We start from the raw sequence: 15,186 nt of genomic DNA, 5'->3' as shown, positions 1-15,186 counted from the left end.
AGAGATCCGGAGGTGGCCACCGGGAGGGGCGATCGCGGGAGGGGACCCGCGGGGGTCGAGGGGAGCACCGGAGGGGACTCGCGGGGGATCCTTGGGGAGCAGCAGGGGGGAGCTTGGGGGCGCACCAGTGAGGTAACGGGGGAGCATTGGTGGGGTCCTGGGGGCGCACCGCGAGAGACACCGGGGCAGATCTGGGCCATGAGTAGGAAGTTCAGAGGGGCAGCGGGGGCTCCGATCGAGGGGCAGCGGCACCGAGGGGCGGGGAGCACTGGGAAGCGGGCAGAAGCGATGGGAAGCACGGGGAGGATGGGGACCACCAGGGAGGGGGGAAGCACTTGGAGAGACCCGGACACCAGGGCAGCACCGGGAGATTGGGGGCGCCCAGAGGCGTACCGAAGGGAAGGGCGGGGGCACGGTGTTGTGAAGGCACCAGCAGTGTGAAGGTACCGGGGAGCGGGCACTGCGGGAAGGGGGGCCGCGGTGGGGCAGGGCTGGGGCCAGGGGCTGGAGAAGTGGTGAGCGCGACCCGGTTTCACCACCAAAACCGGGGACTTCTCCATGGGCCAGGGATCGGGACGGTGCCACCCCACAGCTAGGAACATGGAGCACGTGGGGAAAGGGAACGCTGGGGTGGGCTCCGGGCCGGCAGAACTCCCTTGACAGCTATGCTCCCACCTCAGGGTCCCCGGGATGTCCTCCTCTTTTTCCCCATAATTTTCTCAGTCTCGGCCTGTGCAGCCCAGGATGCCAGTGACGCCCGGAGCCATGTCAGGTGCTAGGACATATTCATCGATCCCATCCTCCTGGGCCCTAGTGGCAGGCAGCCCTGTGCCTTCTGCTTTGGCCAGCATAGTGGTTTGGGGGAGGCAGGGCCGGATAGCCAGGTTGGTCGATACAAATAAATAGGAGGGATGTCTGCTTCATCTCCCCACCAGAAGCAGGATCAGACGATCAGACAACCCCAGGTCTCTCCACCATCCTGTTCCCTCCCCAACCCTCAGCCTCACAGCATCCCCACACCAAGCAGAGCAGGAGTGTTTATTCATGAGCCACATGCCTGGGGGGACACAGCTTGGGGACATCCCATGAGGAGGCACAAGGCAGCCTGATGACTCCCCTGACCGTCTACTGCCTGCTCCTGCCTGCAGCCCCTCCTGCTCAGAGCGGGGCCAGGAGGGTGAGGGGCAGCAGGGACAGCAGGATGGAGAATGGGGAAGTTGGAGGAGCATTGTTACGGGCATAATATTGGGCAACGGCAACATTGGGGTTCCCCTGCGCAGGATCGAACCACATCTGGATGCAGCGACCGCTGCCACGGTGGTAGGATGTGTAGCGGTAGGAGCCAGACCAGATCTGCTCGCAGAGTGCAGCCGCCGTGGGGAACACAAACTTGAACTTCTGGCACATGGCACCCTTGGGACACTGGTTGGTGCCTGGGGGCGGGCAGGGGGTGAAGTGAGTGAAGGGCTTTGGGAAATGGGTGTTGTTCCCCTGTGCGTGGGGTGCAGATGGGTCCCACTGGCATTGCTGGGGAAGACAGAGTTGACCTCAAGGTGGCACAGGGTCTTCCACTACATCACCCCATATGCTATGAGGACTCTTACACCCTCAGACCCACTCACATGCACAGAGGACTCCCACCTGGCTGACACCCCCACTGCATGGGGACCCTCACACCCCCGGACTCACTCACAGCCACCGGGGAGGGTGGACACAACCTCCCCTGCAGCAAGACTGGAGATCCACAGGAGGGTCGAGGCGTGATGGGGGGTGCCCCTCAACCCCCACTCACCTGTAGTCCAGTTCCAGCCCTTGTGCCAGTTGACCTTGCAGGTGACAGCATCCTGACAATCCTCCCACCACTGGTCACAGTCCTCCTTGCACAGTGGCACATCCCGGATCCGCTCCTTCCGCCAGCTGTTGTCTGCCTGCAGGGCCCCCAGTTTCCCCCAGTTCACCCCAGGGATTCTGGTAGGTGGGTGAGGGGGGAGTCTGCACCTACCTGGTCGATCCATGGCCCCAGGTTGGGGGAACACTCATAGAGACACGTGTCCTGGATGAAGTGGCGCTTGCACTTCTCTGGCATGGCCCCGCAGTGGTCCCAGTTGAAGTTGTACAGGTAGGACTGATCCTCGTGGGCTTCCATGCTGGTGTTGGCAGTGCAGCAGGCATTGTCCTTCCAGAGGACACACTGCACCGGGGCAGCCGGGGCTCAGCTGGGACCCATCAGCACCCACCAGGGGCTCAGCTGGGACCTGCTGTGGGTCCAGGGAAAGTACCGGTGCCCATGGGTGGGTGGCACTGGATGATGGAATTCATGTTGGGGCACAGAGCCCCCCCAGCCTCCATCCTGGTGACCCCACAGCAAGTGACACCAGTGGGTGCTGGTGCAGTGGATGAGGACCGTACCTGTCCATAAAGCTGTCCCTCAGGGCCAGGTTCTGTTTTATGGTGCTTGGCGTCCATGCAGATGTTGAGCACCGAGTCCTGTGTGGCAGCTGGCCAGGCCACCAGCAGCAGCAGAGCTAACACCGCTGCCATCGCTCTGCCAGGGCGACAGCAGGTCAGGACGGCAGCACTGAGAGACGCGGTGGCAGCAGGGACAAAGTCCTCCACTGTGCACGTGGAAGCGCGGCAGCACATGGTCACTGCCCAGGACCACCAACAGTGGGGTCAGGGATCTTACCCGGGGGGTGACAGGGGTCGGGGCTCTTACCTGGGGGGCAGCTGGGCTCCGGGTGCCGTGGGACAAGCACAGCTCCTCTCAAAGGTCGGGGCGCAGCACAACCCTTGGCCACTGATCACGGGACGTGGGAATGCGGCGGATTGGGCAGCACTGAGGGCACGGAGGAGACGGTGCACCCCGCCCTGGCACCCTGCTGTGTTCTGGCTGGACACTCGTGACCATGCTGGCCCCCCAGCCTTGCATGCAGCTGGGATTCATCCTCCTGGCGCCAGGCTGGGGCCAGCACCAGCCAAAATCCACCTGTGGCTGTTTTTCCTTCCCTCCCGATTCCCTGACACCAGCACAAGGGGCAGGACCTGCCCCCCAACACCACAGGGTGTCTGTGAGTGGCTGGGGGGAACACTACAGTGAGTAAGAGATGTTATTGGTAGAGAAGGGTACCCCTGTGGGGTCACAGATGGCCACAGGGTAGAGGCAAGTACCCCTCATGGAATTACAGGTACTCCAGGGGATCACAGATGCCCCATGGAGGGGAAGAGCAGTCATCTGTGGGTGGGGAGGGACAGAAACCTGCCGGTGAGAGACATGCCTCAGGGTGGCGGGGGCGAGGAGAAGGGAGGTAAGATACTTCCAAGGTCACTCATGATGAGGGGAGACATGCCCCAGGGGTCACAGATGCCCTGAGAAATGGGGAAGATACCCCCAGTGGGGTCGCAGATACCCCCATCCATGGATGACAGTTGCCCCAAAGGAGCAGATACCCCATGAGGATTACAGACATCTCCCCACTAGGGTCATTGGTACCCGTGGGGGGTCACATACCCACCATTAACCTCAGATACCCAAGGGGGCTCAGATATTCCGTGGGGTCACAGATCCTCTCCATTGGGGTCACATTTTCCCAGGAGGTCACAGGTAACTCCGGGGTGGTCACGTATACCAGGCCCGTCACGGCGCCCCAGACCCCAACGCGCGGGGGCCCCAGCCCACCACCTGTCAATCAGGCTCGCCCCGCCCCCAGACGGTGCCCTAGGCCACGCCCCGTCCATGCTTCCGCTTGTGGGCCTGGCCCTGCCAGACATAAACGCAGTCCCTCTGCGCATGCTCCGTGCGCGATAACTGCTTCCGGATTGGACTCCACTTCCGGCTCGGTGGCCGGCGCCCGCCTGGCGCTGCTCCCGGTGCTCTCGCCATGTCCACGCTGTTCCCCTCACTCCTGCCCCGCCTCACCGAGTCGCTCTGGTTCAACCTCGACCGGCCGTGCGTTGACGAGACCGAGCTGCAGCAGCAGGAGCAGCAGCACCAGGCCTGGGTGGGCACCGGAGTGAGGGGAGATGAGGGGCCGCGGGGCCGGGTGTCAGGAGGCCAAGAACGGGTTCGGGGCTGGGGAAGCGGCCTCCGCTCATTCAGCAGGTGCAGTGCCCGGGGTGGGGTTCGCGGGCGTCCCGGCACACGGGGCTCCTCCATGCATCGCTCCCCACCGTGTTCATCGACTGTGCCCGTGTTTCAGCGTCCTGTGCCGGTGTTGCCGGCTCGGGCACCGCTACTCTCGTGTCTGCCATCCGTGTGTCACACTGGCTCGGTGCGGGCTGGTACCGGAGTTCCCCGTTTACTGTGTGGAGGTTAATTAATAAGCTGCTGCTGAACCGAGGCTCCTGCACCAGCTCCCAATTAATTAATTAACTAATCTCCCGAGGGAGGCGAGGAGCGATTTCTGATCCTGGTAAGTGACAAATGTTTGCGCTATGAGCGTGGTTTGGTGCTGTAGTGCCCCTGAGTATGGGGCGAAGAACATCTATTTGATTAAAGTTTAAAAAAAACCCCAATAATTAAGATGTTATAATTAAATAATAAAGTTTAAGTCAATTAAAACCCCAGCACTTAGAAGAGGTTCCAAGTCCCTCTGGGGGGGAGGTGCTGACGTATTTTAATTGAGCTTTAATTATCTGCTGTGGCTGTGTTCGTCTGGCTGATCAGATGTCTCAGATTTGGTTCTTTTTTGATAAAGAAATACACAAGCTTTGTGTTTGAGTCCCTCATGCCACACATGGGGACACCTCGAAGGCTTTCAGCTCCAGAGTGTTATTGGGACCACCCTGCCTGGTGCCAGGGTGTTCAGGCAGATGTCTGTAGCTGCTCTTCCCTGCTTGGCTGGGGGATGCCAGGGAGGCAGCAGGACTTGGGCTGGAAATAGGCGTGGTCAGGAAGAAACACAAGCCAGCAGCCCCAGCCTGTTTGCTGGGGTATCATGGAGTTGTCAGGATGCTCACCCACCTCTCTCCCTTCCTCAGCTCCAGAGCATCGCTGAGAAGGACAACAACTTGGTGCCCATAGGAAAGCCAGCGTCTGAGGTGGGTGTGTGGGCAGGGAAGTGGGGGGTTGCCACAGGGCTTGAGAGGCAGATGGAGTTGCTGGAGCTGTTGTGTCCACAGCACTATGATGAAGAGGAGGAGGAGGATGATGAAGATGATGAAGACAGCGAAGAGGACTCAGAAGATGATGAGGACATGCAGGATATGGATGAGATGAATGATTATAATGAGTCTCCTGATGATGGGGAGATCAATGAGGTAAATAGTGTGAGACCCTAAAGCAGGGGCTGTGAAGCGTGGGGAACCCAGCTCCAGAGGCTGTCTTCTCTCCTTCACTCCCTCTGTTGGGTTTTCGCTCCAGTGGGAGATCTCAAACCTCTTTCTTTCCCAGGTGGACATGGAGGGGACAGAGCAGGATCAGGACCAGTGGATGATCTGATTCTGCCACAACCACACCAAACTGGAGGCTGGGGGAGAGCCTTTGCCCCCCACAGCTCTAGGGGACGTTCAGTGAAGCTCCTCTTGCCGTGGGTGCTGTGTGGGGCAGGGGGTTCAGGGGGAAGCTCCCCAGGACAGACAGAGGGGAAGACTGCACATTGGAGCTGACACATCTTTTCTAATAAACTGTTTTCAAGAAAACAAGGCCAAATCTGGTGTCTAAGGCCACCAGGGCAGGCAGGGGGTATCACCCAAGCAAGTGCAGGGCTGCTTCCCATCGTCTACTGAAATGCCTGGCAGACCTCCCTGTGCAGTGCAGGCAGGAGCACTAGAAGGAATGAGCCCCCTCATTACCCACTGCGCCCCACCACAGACCACAGCAGCCACTGCATTTCCTCCAGAGCCCATGTTGAGGCTGAGATGGGGAGTTGGGGACCTGGCACTCCCGTGGTAACCGTGGCTACCACAAGGCAGGAGCTCACTGCCCGCTCAGTGGGTTCCAGTGTAGTGGAGCTCGGCAATCCCATCAGGAATGGCGCGGAAGTACTCCAGGCTGGCGCGGTGCACCTTGCAGTGGTATTTCCCGCAGGTCTTGGCATACTGCAGGAAGTGGGGTGCCCCAGGGAAGAGGACGTTATCAGCCAGGATGGTGGCCCCCTCAGCCAGCAGCTGGTGGCTCTCCAGCAGCCGTAGGTCTCTCAGGTAGCAGCGTTTCCAGTGATCCATGAAGACCAAGTTGGCATTCATCAGGCCGTGCTTCTCCCGCAGACGGGGTATCACTTCCTCCGAGGGACCCACGATCAGCTCCACCTGTGCTGCAGCACCCTCAGTGGCTGGGGCAGGGTGTCAGGGTGCCCACCCACCACCCTGCTTCACAGGGTGGTGAGAGGTCCACATGGGACAGGACCTTTCTCTTCCCACATACTACCCAGCAGGTGCCGCAGTCCCTGCCACAGCAGCAAAGGACCCCCCACCCATCTCCCCCCCCCGGTTTGAGGTGCAGAGCTGGGCTTTATCCCAGTGCCCAGGTACTCACAGTCTGCTCGCTGAAGCCAGCCAGGCGGATGACCTTCTCGGCCACGGCAGCGTGTCGGGGGTCCCCTTCGATGGTGTAGAGGCGGGCACCGGGGGGCAGCCCCTGTGCCAGCAGCACAGTGCCATAGCCACAGTACGTGCCCAGCTCCAGCACCCGCAGCGGTGCCTGCTCCAACAGCACCCGCTCCACGATCCGCCCTGATGTGGCATGTGCCTCTCAGCACTCACAAACCTGTGCCACCCCAGCCCTGGGCAGGGCGAAGGTGCCACGCAGTTCCCAGTACCCAGAGGGATGGGGGAGAGCCGTGCCAGAAATGCCACAGCCATGCAGATGATGCCATAGCCCTACCAACAGTGCCATGGCTGGGCTGGCAGTGCAATGGCCATGGCAATAGTGCCACAATCATGCCAACAATACTATGGCTATATCAACAATGCTACTGCCATGCCAATGGTGCTGTGCCCATACCAACTCTGTCACAGCCATGTCAGTGGTGTCACGGCCATGCCAATGGTGCCATGGCTGTGCCAGTGGTGCTGTAGCCATCCTGGCAGTGCCGTAGCCATCCTGGCAGTGCCATAGCCATGCCCAGTGCCATGCCCCATGTAGTATGGGCAAGCAAGGGTGGCACTCACCTTTGTCAGGCCCCACACAGCTGAGGTGCTCACAGTGGTAGCACCACTGATCAAAGGTCTGGAGGATGTGGTGGGGGTCCCCAGGGATGGCGTGGGCCAGCACGTACTGGAAGGCACGCTGCTCCCGTGAGGTACCAGTGAGCCGGTCCCGCAGCCAGGCCACCAGCACTGCCCGGTACAGCAGCATCAGGTAGTGCCGATACCGGATCAGCAGGGTGACAATGAAGGGGAGGAAGGCCAGGGCAATCGCCGGAGACACCATCACAAGCGAGTGAGGCTGTGATTTTTGCACAGTTACTGAGTTGACTTTGTTAGTTTCCTACTTATCTTAGGAGTTCTGCCAAATGGGAAGTTCTGCACCCTTTCTGTACACTATCAGTGGCTTTAAAAATCTCCCCTGTGCAGAGATCATTGAAGCATGTGAACCCTAAACTATAACAAGGCAAATCTATCCCCTCAGAGGATGCTGTGGTATGGCATCCTCCCAGGGTGCCAGCCTCACAGCTCCCACTCATGCCATGAGTTGGCTGTGCTGGGTACCCCCTGGAAGTACCTCTCCCTAGGTTTCAGTGCTGCTAGGCCTGCAGGGCTGGGGCACCCCAGGATGCTGTGGAGGTCCCTGTGTCAGGGCTGGGGAGTGCTGGGGACCCATCTGCCAGGGTCCAGATATTGGGGTCGGCAGGGCTGGCATCCCAGGGGATTGTGCTGCTGTGAGGGGCTTTGTAGAGCATAACCCCTTGCACCCCCCCTTGGTCCGGCTTTGCTGCTCCCACCCCCCATATCCTACACCTCACACCCGGCTCCCCACACCCTGAGCTGTTGGGGGTGCCCAGCCACGGTGCCAAGATAGAATAAAGGGGGTGGCACCTACCTGTCCCCACACTCCAGGCAGGCAGAAGCAGGCAGTCCTGTGTGGAGCCCTGCTGCCACTCAATTATTGATGGTGTCACCTCAGCTGTAGCTGCTATCAGAGCTCCGGTTACAAGCTCAGTAGGGCTGGCAATGGAGACCAGGCTGGGGGCTGGGAGGTAGTCCTGTGCTGTGCAGGGGGGGCTGGGGTGCTGATACTGGAGCTGTGGTACTGATACTGGAGCTGGAGTCCTGTCACTGCATTGAGAACACTGGGTACTGGAAATACTGGGCAACAGGAGCACGGGGAGCCAGAAGCACTGGGCACCAGAATCAGTGGACACTGGGGACACTGTGGGCCTAGGGACCATGGGGGCATTGGGAGCACTGGGGATGTGGAGGGTAGGGGCACTGGAATCTGTTGTAGTTTACGAATGGTACTCCCCTGTTCAGTGCCCCCACCGAGACCCTCCAAACTATGCCCATTCGCTCCCCTACTTTCCCCCTTCCCACAGTGGTGGGAACTGAGAGGAGAACTGGAGGCTCAAAAGGTAAAGATCTCTGGTTGAGATAAGAACAATTTACTGGCTTTAAGAAAATGAACAGTAACAATAGAGGGTAAAAGAAAAGATTCATATGGAAGACCCCCCCTCCCAACAACAGATGATACCAGACAGCTCCCTCTGCCAATTTACTCGACAGAGTTGCCATATGATAATGGCATGCTCTCAAAAAACTTGTGCCACAAGGACTGTGCACACCCATCATCTGGGCATAAAGGGGACTTGGTTATTTGAATCCCTATAGGACACTCAAACTCCAGCACAGCTAATTCTCTCCAAGATACTGGGTACCTTGCTCCATGGTGCTCCACTTGTCTCAGTGCACTACTAGATCATCCCTGAGAAAATGCCTTTCCCTCATACTTGACAGGAGTTGCCTTCAGAGCCTGAGAGTTTCTGTCCTCTTCCAGATGCCCTTGTCAATGTTCACATCTCAGGACAAGAATCCCAGTTGCTTGGCTTCACTTTCATATCGTGGGCCAGGATACTCCAGCACTGGAATAACCAAGTCACCAGGGGCTCACCTAACTGGCAACTGGAACCTTTTCACACATCTTAGAGCTCACCCAGGGACATGGACCAGGTGATTTTCTCAGGTGATTTTCGATGGCCCTGCCTCCTTCTCCTGTTCTGAGGGCCCTGCTTTGCCATCCCTCACTAACTGAACTGATTTTGTCTTGGATTCCTTCTTCTCTGCAGAGGTGACTGCTTCCAGCACGGGTTGTTGCCCTGGTTCAGCTGCAGTCAGTGTGGCCACGGTGCCTGTTGCTGTTTCCTCTTCCTCCCCTGAGGGTGCTGGCTACTGACCACCTGTGTCCCATAAAGAGTAGCCAGGGCCCAACACACTGCAGTAAGCTGCTCATGTCTGGCGTTGCCACAGCATTCTCCTTGCAAATATTCTGTCATTTTATCAGTCCTGTAGTTGTTCAGGGGTGAACTCCCAAACCACTGGAGCAGAGAATTCCTCATAAAATTGGCCAATTTTCTGGCACAGTCCATGCCACTCATGACTATTCCCCCTTGGGATAGGTCTCCGAATGGCCTTAATGGAAATCTCTGTTCTGCCTCCAAACATTACTCGAAACAGAGTGTGGGCTGCACTGAGATATAGCAGACATAGCAACAAGAAAACGCTTTCCTTACCATCCAAAGGGAATACAAATTTCTCAAAAGCTATTGTAGCAGGCCTGAAGGAGGAAAGGGGGGGAGGAAGGGACAAAATCATCCTTTCCCTGTTCCCTCCCCAGACTGCATACAGTTATTAATGGACTCCCAAAGGTAGTGATGAAGTAAGGGCAGGAGAGCAGCACTGAATACACATCCCACAGTACCCTCACTGCCCTTGATATTATCATGTCATAAACTCATATCGCACAGTACAGCAACAAAGAAATGCTGATCCTTGTCCCTGCTCTGTAAAAGGTCACGCTGAGGAGCATGGGAACACAGGAACAGAGCCAGGGTTAGGTACCAAACCCACACAAATGGGCCAAGCACCATTGTGACCAGTGGCTCTGGACCTAATACAGCAAATGCTGAGATCAAGTTTGTTTCCAAACCACTCTGGACAGATCTGTTGTTATCACAACCCTTAGTGCCCCACGCTGGGTGACAAATGAGAGTCATGGTCTAGCCCCAGCCAGCAACCGCACACATCCGCTTGCCCACTCCCCCATCAGCAGCATCAGGGAGAGAGATGGAAGGGTAAAAGCTGGACTTGTGGGTTGAGATTAAGACAGATTAATAGGAAAAACGAAGTCCACACACACAAGCAAAGCAAAACAGGGAATTAAGTCACCCCTTCGCATGGACAAGCAGGTGTTCAGATATTCCGGGAGAGCAGGGCCCCATCACGTTACAATTATTTGAGAAGACAAACACCATCACTCCAGAAATCCTCCTCTTCCTCATTCTTCCCCCCATTTTATATTCTGGAAGCACTGGAAGGCCTGGGTACATGGAACACCAGGAGCCGTGGGAGCACGCGGTGTGAGCGCGGGAGCGCGCTGGAAACGCACCGGGAGCGCGGGGGGAAGGCTGCGACGCGCTGCGAGAGTCACGTGACCGCGCGCGCAATGCCGCGTGACGTAGCCCACGTGCGAGCGCCGTCCCGTCCCACGTGACAACGGCGTGCGCGCCCCCGGCGCCGGGCGCGGCCGCGCGCGTGCGCGCGCGTGTGTGTATGTGTGTATTCTCCCGCCGCTCACGTGACTCGGCTGACTCGGCGCTCACGTGACCGCGCGGCGGGGCCGTGCCGGAGCCGGGGCCGCGCTCGCCATGGGCTGCTGCTACAGCAGCGAGGCTGAGGCCTCCGACCAGGTGGGCCTGGCGCCGGGGGGACACGAGGCCTGCGGCGGGGGTGGTGCCGGGAGGGACGCTCGGCCCCGCTCTCGGCTCCCCCGGGGCTGCCCGGTGGCGGGAGGGGCAGAGCGCGCGTCCCCGGCGGGGCCCGGCCCTTGGCCGCTCCCGGGCGGTGTCTGAGCGCTGCTCCTGCCTGTCGCCGCCTTCGTGTCACTCGTTCTTCGCGTGTATCGCGCCGCCCCGTGTGTCCCCCTGGTGCCGCGTAGGGGCTGCAGGCGGGGGGCTCAGGGGTCCTGCCAGACCCTTCCCCCGTCCCGCTGCAGGTGTAGGTCCAAGGCCTCAGACGGCACTGGCGGGAGCAGCGCCAGCTTTTCCTTCTCGGGGCAGCGTGACTGCCGCGCAGCTCAGGGGCCGCGGCGGAATTGGAGCTGTCACCTGTCCCGCGAAACTTAATCTCCGGGTGCGGCGAGAGCTCGGCTGTGACAGGCCGTCCCAGGGGAGCCCAGCCAGCTCCCACTTCCACAAAGGAAGAAGAAGGGCCTGGCTAGAGTATGGCAGCAGCATTTCCCAGCAGGAGGAAGGGGAAAGGAAGCTTCTGGCCGGGGAGGAGCTGGGGATGCCACCGACGGCGTATGTGGAGGAGTGGTTGCACTCCCAGCTTACCATGGGTCACAGGCTGAGCGTCTTTTTAGGACAAGACAGACATGGAAAGGCTTGAGCATGTCTAGAGAAGGGAACGGAGTTGGAGAAGGGTCTGGAGCACAAGGAATGGCTGAGGGAGCTGAAGTGGCTCAGCCTCTAGAAAAGGAGGCTCAGGGATGACCTTCTCACTCTCCACAACTCCCTGCCAGGAGAGTGGGAGCCAGGTGGGGGTCTGGCTCTGCTCCCAGGGAACAAGGGACAGGACAGGAAGAAAGGGCCTCTGGTTGTGCTATGCAAGGTTTTGGTTAGATATTGGGGAAAAATTCCCTAAAAGTGTTATACAGCCCTGGCACAGACTGCCCAGAACAGTGTTGTAGTCTCCATCCCTGGAGGGATTTAAAAGCTGTGTAGACTTGGCACCTGGGGACATGGTTTGGTGATGGGCTCGGCAGTGCTGGGAGAATGACTGGGCTCAGAGGGCTTTTCCAATTTTACCGATTCTGTGATCGTGTTCTCTTGGGTGTTTGTGCCTGTGATCTCCCTACTGGGCTCCTCTCACAGCCCTGGCAGCACTGTTCAGAAAAGCCAGAGGACTGAGGGCTGAACTGCAGCTTTGCATCTCCTGGAGTGAGTGGGGGACCATGCCCTGTGGCTCTGGGAGCTTCTCACCCCACACGGTCCATGTGTCACCTGGCTCAGGTGAGCCCCCTGCTATGCCAGGGTGGGGCCACAGTAGGTCCTCATTAGCTGCAGGGTTTCATGCAGGTGGATGCTGGCTGCAGGCTCCTGCCTGCAGGATTGGCCACTCCAAATGTGTTGCCTGATTTCAGCCACACTTGCTGCCTTTGTGGCTGAGGGGACTTCAGCTGGGACAAAGCAAAAGAATTGGGCAAAGAGGTGTCTGGCAGAGCTGAGGCTGTTCTGGGTTACACTAGGATGCACAGGGAGCCGTCCTGGCTGGTGAGGGAAGGGTGAGACTCGTTTCATCCTGTGGGGTTAATGGTGCTAGTGTGGGGAAGCCAGGACTGATTTTCCTCTTTCCTTTCACTCAGGAGGAAGAGACAAAGCGGCTGCTGGAGCCAGCAGCCAGCCCACCCAATAAGGTGCTGAATGGAGCGGAGCAGAGCTACCACAACCTCCCGTCGGCACGCACTGATGAGCAGGCCATGCTGTCCTCCATCCTCGCCAAAACAGCCATGTAAGCCTCAGGCCATGCCCGTGAGGCAGGCAGCATGCCTCGGGGACCAGTGGTGACCCTGGATGTGGCATGCAGCAGAGAGGCTGCCTGGCTGTGGGCCTCAGTGGTCAGCCATATGAGGGGAAGGGAGGAGCTGTGGTAGAGCCCCCATGTCCCTCTGCTCTCAGACAGCCCCCTCCCTCAGCTTTGAGCCCCACGGGGATACAGAGAAGACCCCAGATGTGAGATAACCCCTTGACTGCTGGGCTGGAAATAGGGGCAAAGTTTGAATAAAAAGTGAGTCTATGGGGATGTGGAGAGGGTGGCTGACGGGGCAGCAGCACTGTGTCACCTTCTGAGGAGGCTTTTCCTCAAATGCACAGGGGCAATGTGGGAAGAAGGCTGTGTCCAGCCTGGCTGGGAGGGCTTTGGGATGCTCATAGGCCTCTCTGCTCCCCTCCTTGACATTGAGGAGCTAGTGGCCACTAGTGTGTGTCCAGCATGCAGGGCCACAGCAGCTCTGAGCGCTACTTTGCGGTGGGCTGCACACAATGGGACTGCGGCAGGGCCCTGGGCAAGTGCCCAGGTCCTCAGTGAGCCCAGGGCCCAGTACCAGGGCTCTCAGGACATCTGCCAAGTGCATTGTCCTCCCAGTGGTTCCTTTTTTCTCCAGATGGCTGCATGCCAAGCTCCCCAGTGTCCAGACCAGCCCCCAGCTTCCTGCAGCCTCTGCCTGCCTCTGCCCCAGGGCAGCTGTGGGCAAACAGTCCCTGGCATTTCCTTCCTGGCAAACAGCCACTCCAGCCTGGCACACTTGTGTCCAGCTGGCAGCATTCATTGGGCGAGTTTGGCCTTGAAATGTTTGTTTTGGGGTGCTGGCGGGTGCTGGATTTTTTCTGCCCTGGTCAGAGGATGCTCTGAGATGGGGAGGATACTCAGGGGGAGCAATGTGCCTCCAGTGGGAGCCACTGTCTTGTGTCTCTGCAGCAACATCATCGACGTGTCAGCAGCAGATTCCCAGGGCATGGAGCAGCATGAGTACATGGACAGAGCCAGGCAGTACAGGTGGGACCTGCATTTCTCCCCTGGGGTGCCTACAGTCCCTTCACAGCCGTGTATGTCTCTGGGCAGGTCCCAGGGCTTTTGGCCTGGGGGATTGAACTCAGCATGTAGAAGGGCTGCATCTCGGAGAGCAGGGTGCAGCCTGCTCAGAGAATTCCCATGGCAGTGCAGGTGGCAGAGCCGAGGACAAAGGGGCTCCTGTGTTCACACAGCCCTTGGATCAGATGGTGGGGGGCTGGATGGGACTTTCAAGCTTCTGCTTGAAAGGTGCCTATGTGGGAGAGCTGGAAGCTCCCTCATCCTCCTGCTGCAGGGAGTGAAGAGGGCTGGATGCTGGGAGTGCAGCACCCATGCTCTGGGTGTCCCCATGTCTTGGCATGGCACTGATGTTCACTGCTCTCTCCTTACAGCACACGCCTGGCTATGCTCAGCAACAACCTGACGCACTGGAAGAAGCTCCCACTGCTGCCGTCTCTGACTAATCAACCGCACCAAGTGCTCGCCAGTGACCCTGTCCCCTTTGCAGACCTGCAGCAGGTGAGCAGGGCCAGGGTGGGCCCTGAGCCCTTGCAATGCTCCTCAGAGACACGTCCTCATCCTGGAGGAGCAGTGATGCCCTCCTGGCTTGTCCAGAGCCCTGACACGACTTAGCAGAGCTGAAGGCAAAGCCTAAGTCAAGTTTAAGGTGTTGTTAGAGGAGGGGGAAAAGCCCAGGACAGGTTTAGGGACTCGTTAGGGCTGGAGGCTAACCTCCTGCAACAGTTCCTTTGGGATAACCGGGAGTTTCAGCAGCCACCAGTGACACAGCCATGTCCTCGTGCCCGCAGGTGTCCCGGATAGCTGCCTACGCCTTCAGTGCGCTCTCACAGATCCGTGTTGACGCCAAAGAAGAACTGGTTGTACAGTTTGGCATCCCCTGAACCTGTCCTCATCACTGCTGCTTCACTGCTTGGGGTTGTTCTTGGTTTTTTCCCCATTTTTTTTCTCTTTATATCCCTTCCCTCCCCATGCTGCTGCCACAGAACTTGGACAGATACCCTGTTTCCTACTAAATGCCAAGGCGCCCATCATTGGCACGTCGAGCCCACCTGCATTGCTTGAGGCTTTCTCCTCCTCGTGGGTGTGTGGGTGGGTGGATGTGCACGGGGAGGAGGCTGTGTCAGCTGGATGCTGCCTTGCACAGGGACGAGCACAAAGGGAACGGCCGGTGCAAGGAGGCCCTGGTGTGGGTCAGCACCGTGTGCCAGGTCACCAGGATGGGTGGGTTGGAGCCAGGCAGATGTGATGCTCTGTGTGGGGCCTGGTGGCTCCAACACCATCTCTTCTCCTTTTTACATGTTTAGACCTTTATTTCGTTTTTTTTTTTTTTTGTTTGGTTTGTTTTGTTTTTTGTTTTTGTTTTTGTTTTTTTTTTTTTTTGTTTTGTTTTGTTTTTTTTTAATTACTATTATTTTTTGCCACAGTAGATAAAGCCATGTTCATCCA

General features: G+C 58.4%; 4 protein-coding genes across 6 annotated transcripts; 2 read left to right on the top strand and 2 right to left on the bottom strand.

The window, feature by feature from the left end:
* Nucleotides 1-1,023: 1,023 nt before the first annotated feature.
* LOC106856626 (folate receptor alpha-like) lies at nt 1,024-3,666 on the bottom strand. Its single transcript, XM_014882115.2, has 5 exons — nt 2,717-3,666; nt 2,410-2,545; nt 2,003-2,191; nt 1,793-1,928; nt 1,024-1,433 (listed from the first exon to the last, which is right to left on the bottom strand). The coding sequence occupies exons 2-5, from the start codon at nt 2,539-2,541 to the stop codon at nt 1,159-1,161; spliced, it is 732 nt and encodes a 243-aa protein (XP_014737601.1). The 5' UTR covers nt 2,542-2,545; nt 2,717-3,666; the 3' UTR covers nt 1,024-1,158.
* A 125-nt stretch (nt 3,667-3,791) lies between these two features.
* ANAPC15 (anaphase promoting complex subunit 15) lies at nt 3,792-5,637 on the top strand. 3 transcript variants are annotated; one of them, XM_088157405.1, is made up of 5 exons: nt 3,792-3,998; nt 4,383-4,409; nt 4,978-5,037; nt 5,119-5,256; nt 5,390-5,637. In XM_088157405.1, exons 1-5 carry the CDS (start codon nt 3,879-3,881, stop codon nt 5,435-5,437), a joined length of 393 nt encoding a protein of 130 aa, XP_088013531.1. In that variant the 5' UTR covers nt 3,792-3,878; the 3' UTR covers nt 5,438-5,637. The 3 variants fall into 3 exon arrangements, with proteins under 3 accessions (XP_088013531.1, XP_014737604.1, XP_014737603.1); XM_014882118.2 differs by lacking the exon at nt 4,383-4,409 and having other exon boundaries at nt 3,802-3,998; XM_014882117.2 differs by lacking the exons at nt 3,792-3,998; nt 4,383-4,409 and having other exon boundaries at nt 4,416-5,037.
* On the bottom strand, nt 3,837-10,561 carry LOC106856579 (transmembrane O-methyltransferase homolog). The gene is made up of 4 exons (XM_014882026.2): nt 7,979-10,561; nt 7,108-7,384; nt 6,473-6,669; nt 3,837-6,246 (listed from the first exon to the last, which is right to left on the bottom strand). Exons 2-4 carry the CDS (start codon nt 7,367-7,369, stop codon nt 5,926-5,928), a joined length of 780 nt encoding a protein of 259 aa, XP_014737512.1. The 5' UTR covers nt 7,370-7,384; nt 7,979-10,561; the 3' UTR covers nt 3,837-5,925.
* A 132-nt stretch (nt 10,562-10,693) lies between these two features.
* LAMTOR1 (late endosomal/lysosomal adaptor, MAPK and MTOR activator 1) lies at nt 10,694-15,186 on the top strand. The gene is made up of 5 exons (XM_014882077.2): nt 10,694-10,838; nt 12,515-12,660; nt 13,627-13,704; nt 14,112-14,238; nt 14,529-15,186. The coding sequence occupies exons 1-5, from the start codon at nt 10,797-10,799 to the stop codon at nt 14,619-14,621; spliced, it is 486 nt and encodes a 161-aa protein (XP_014737563.1). The 5' UTR covers nt 10,694-10,796; the 3' UTR covers nt 14,622-15,186.

Source organism: Sturnus vulgaris, chromosome 2, assembly GCF_052056855.1.
Source record: "Sturnus vulgaris isolate bStuVul1 chromosome 2, bStuVul1.hap1, whole genome shotgun sequence".
NCBI lineage: Eukaryota > Metazoa > Chordata > Aves > Passeriformes > Sturnidae > Sturnus > Sturnus vulgaris.
Note: the sequence above shows the minus strand (reverse complement) of the source record. Positions and strands in the feature narration are given on the sequence as shown.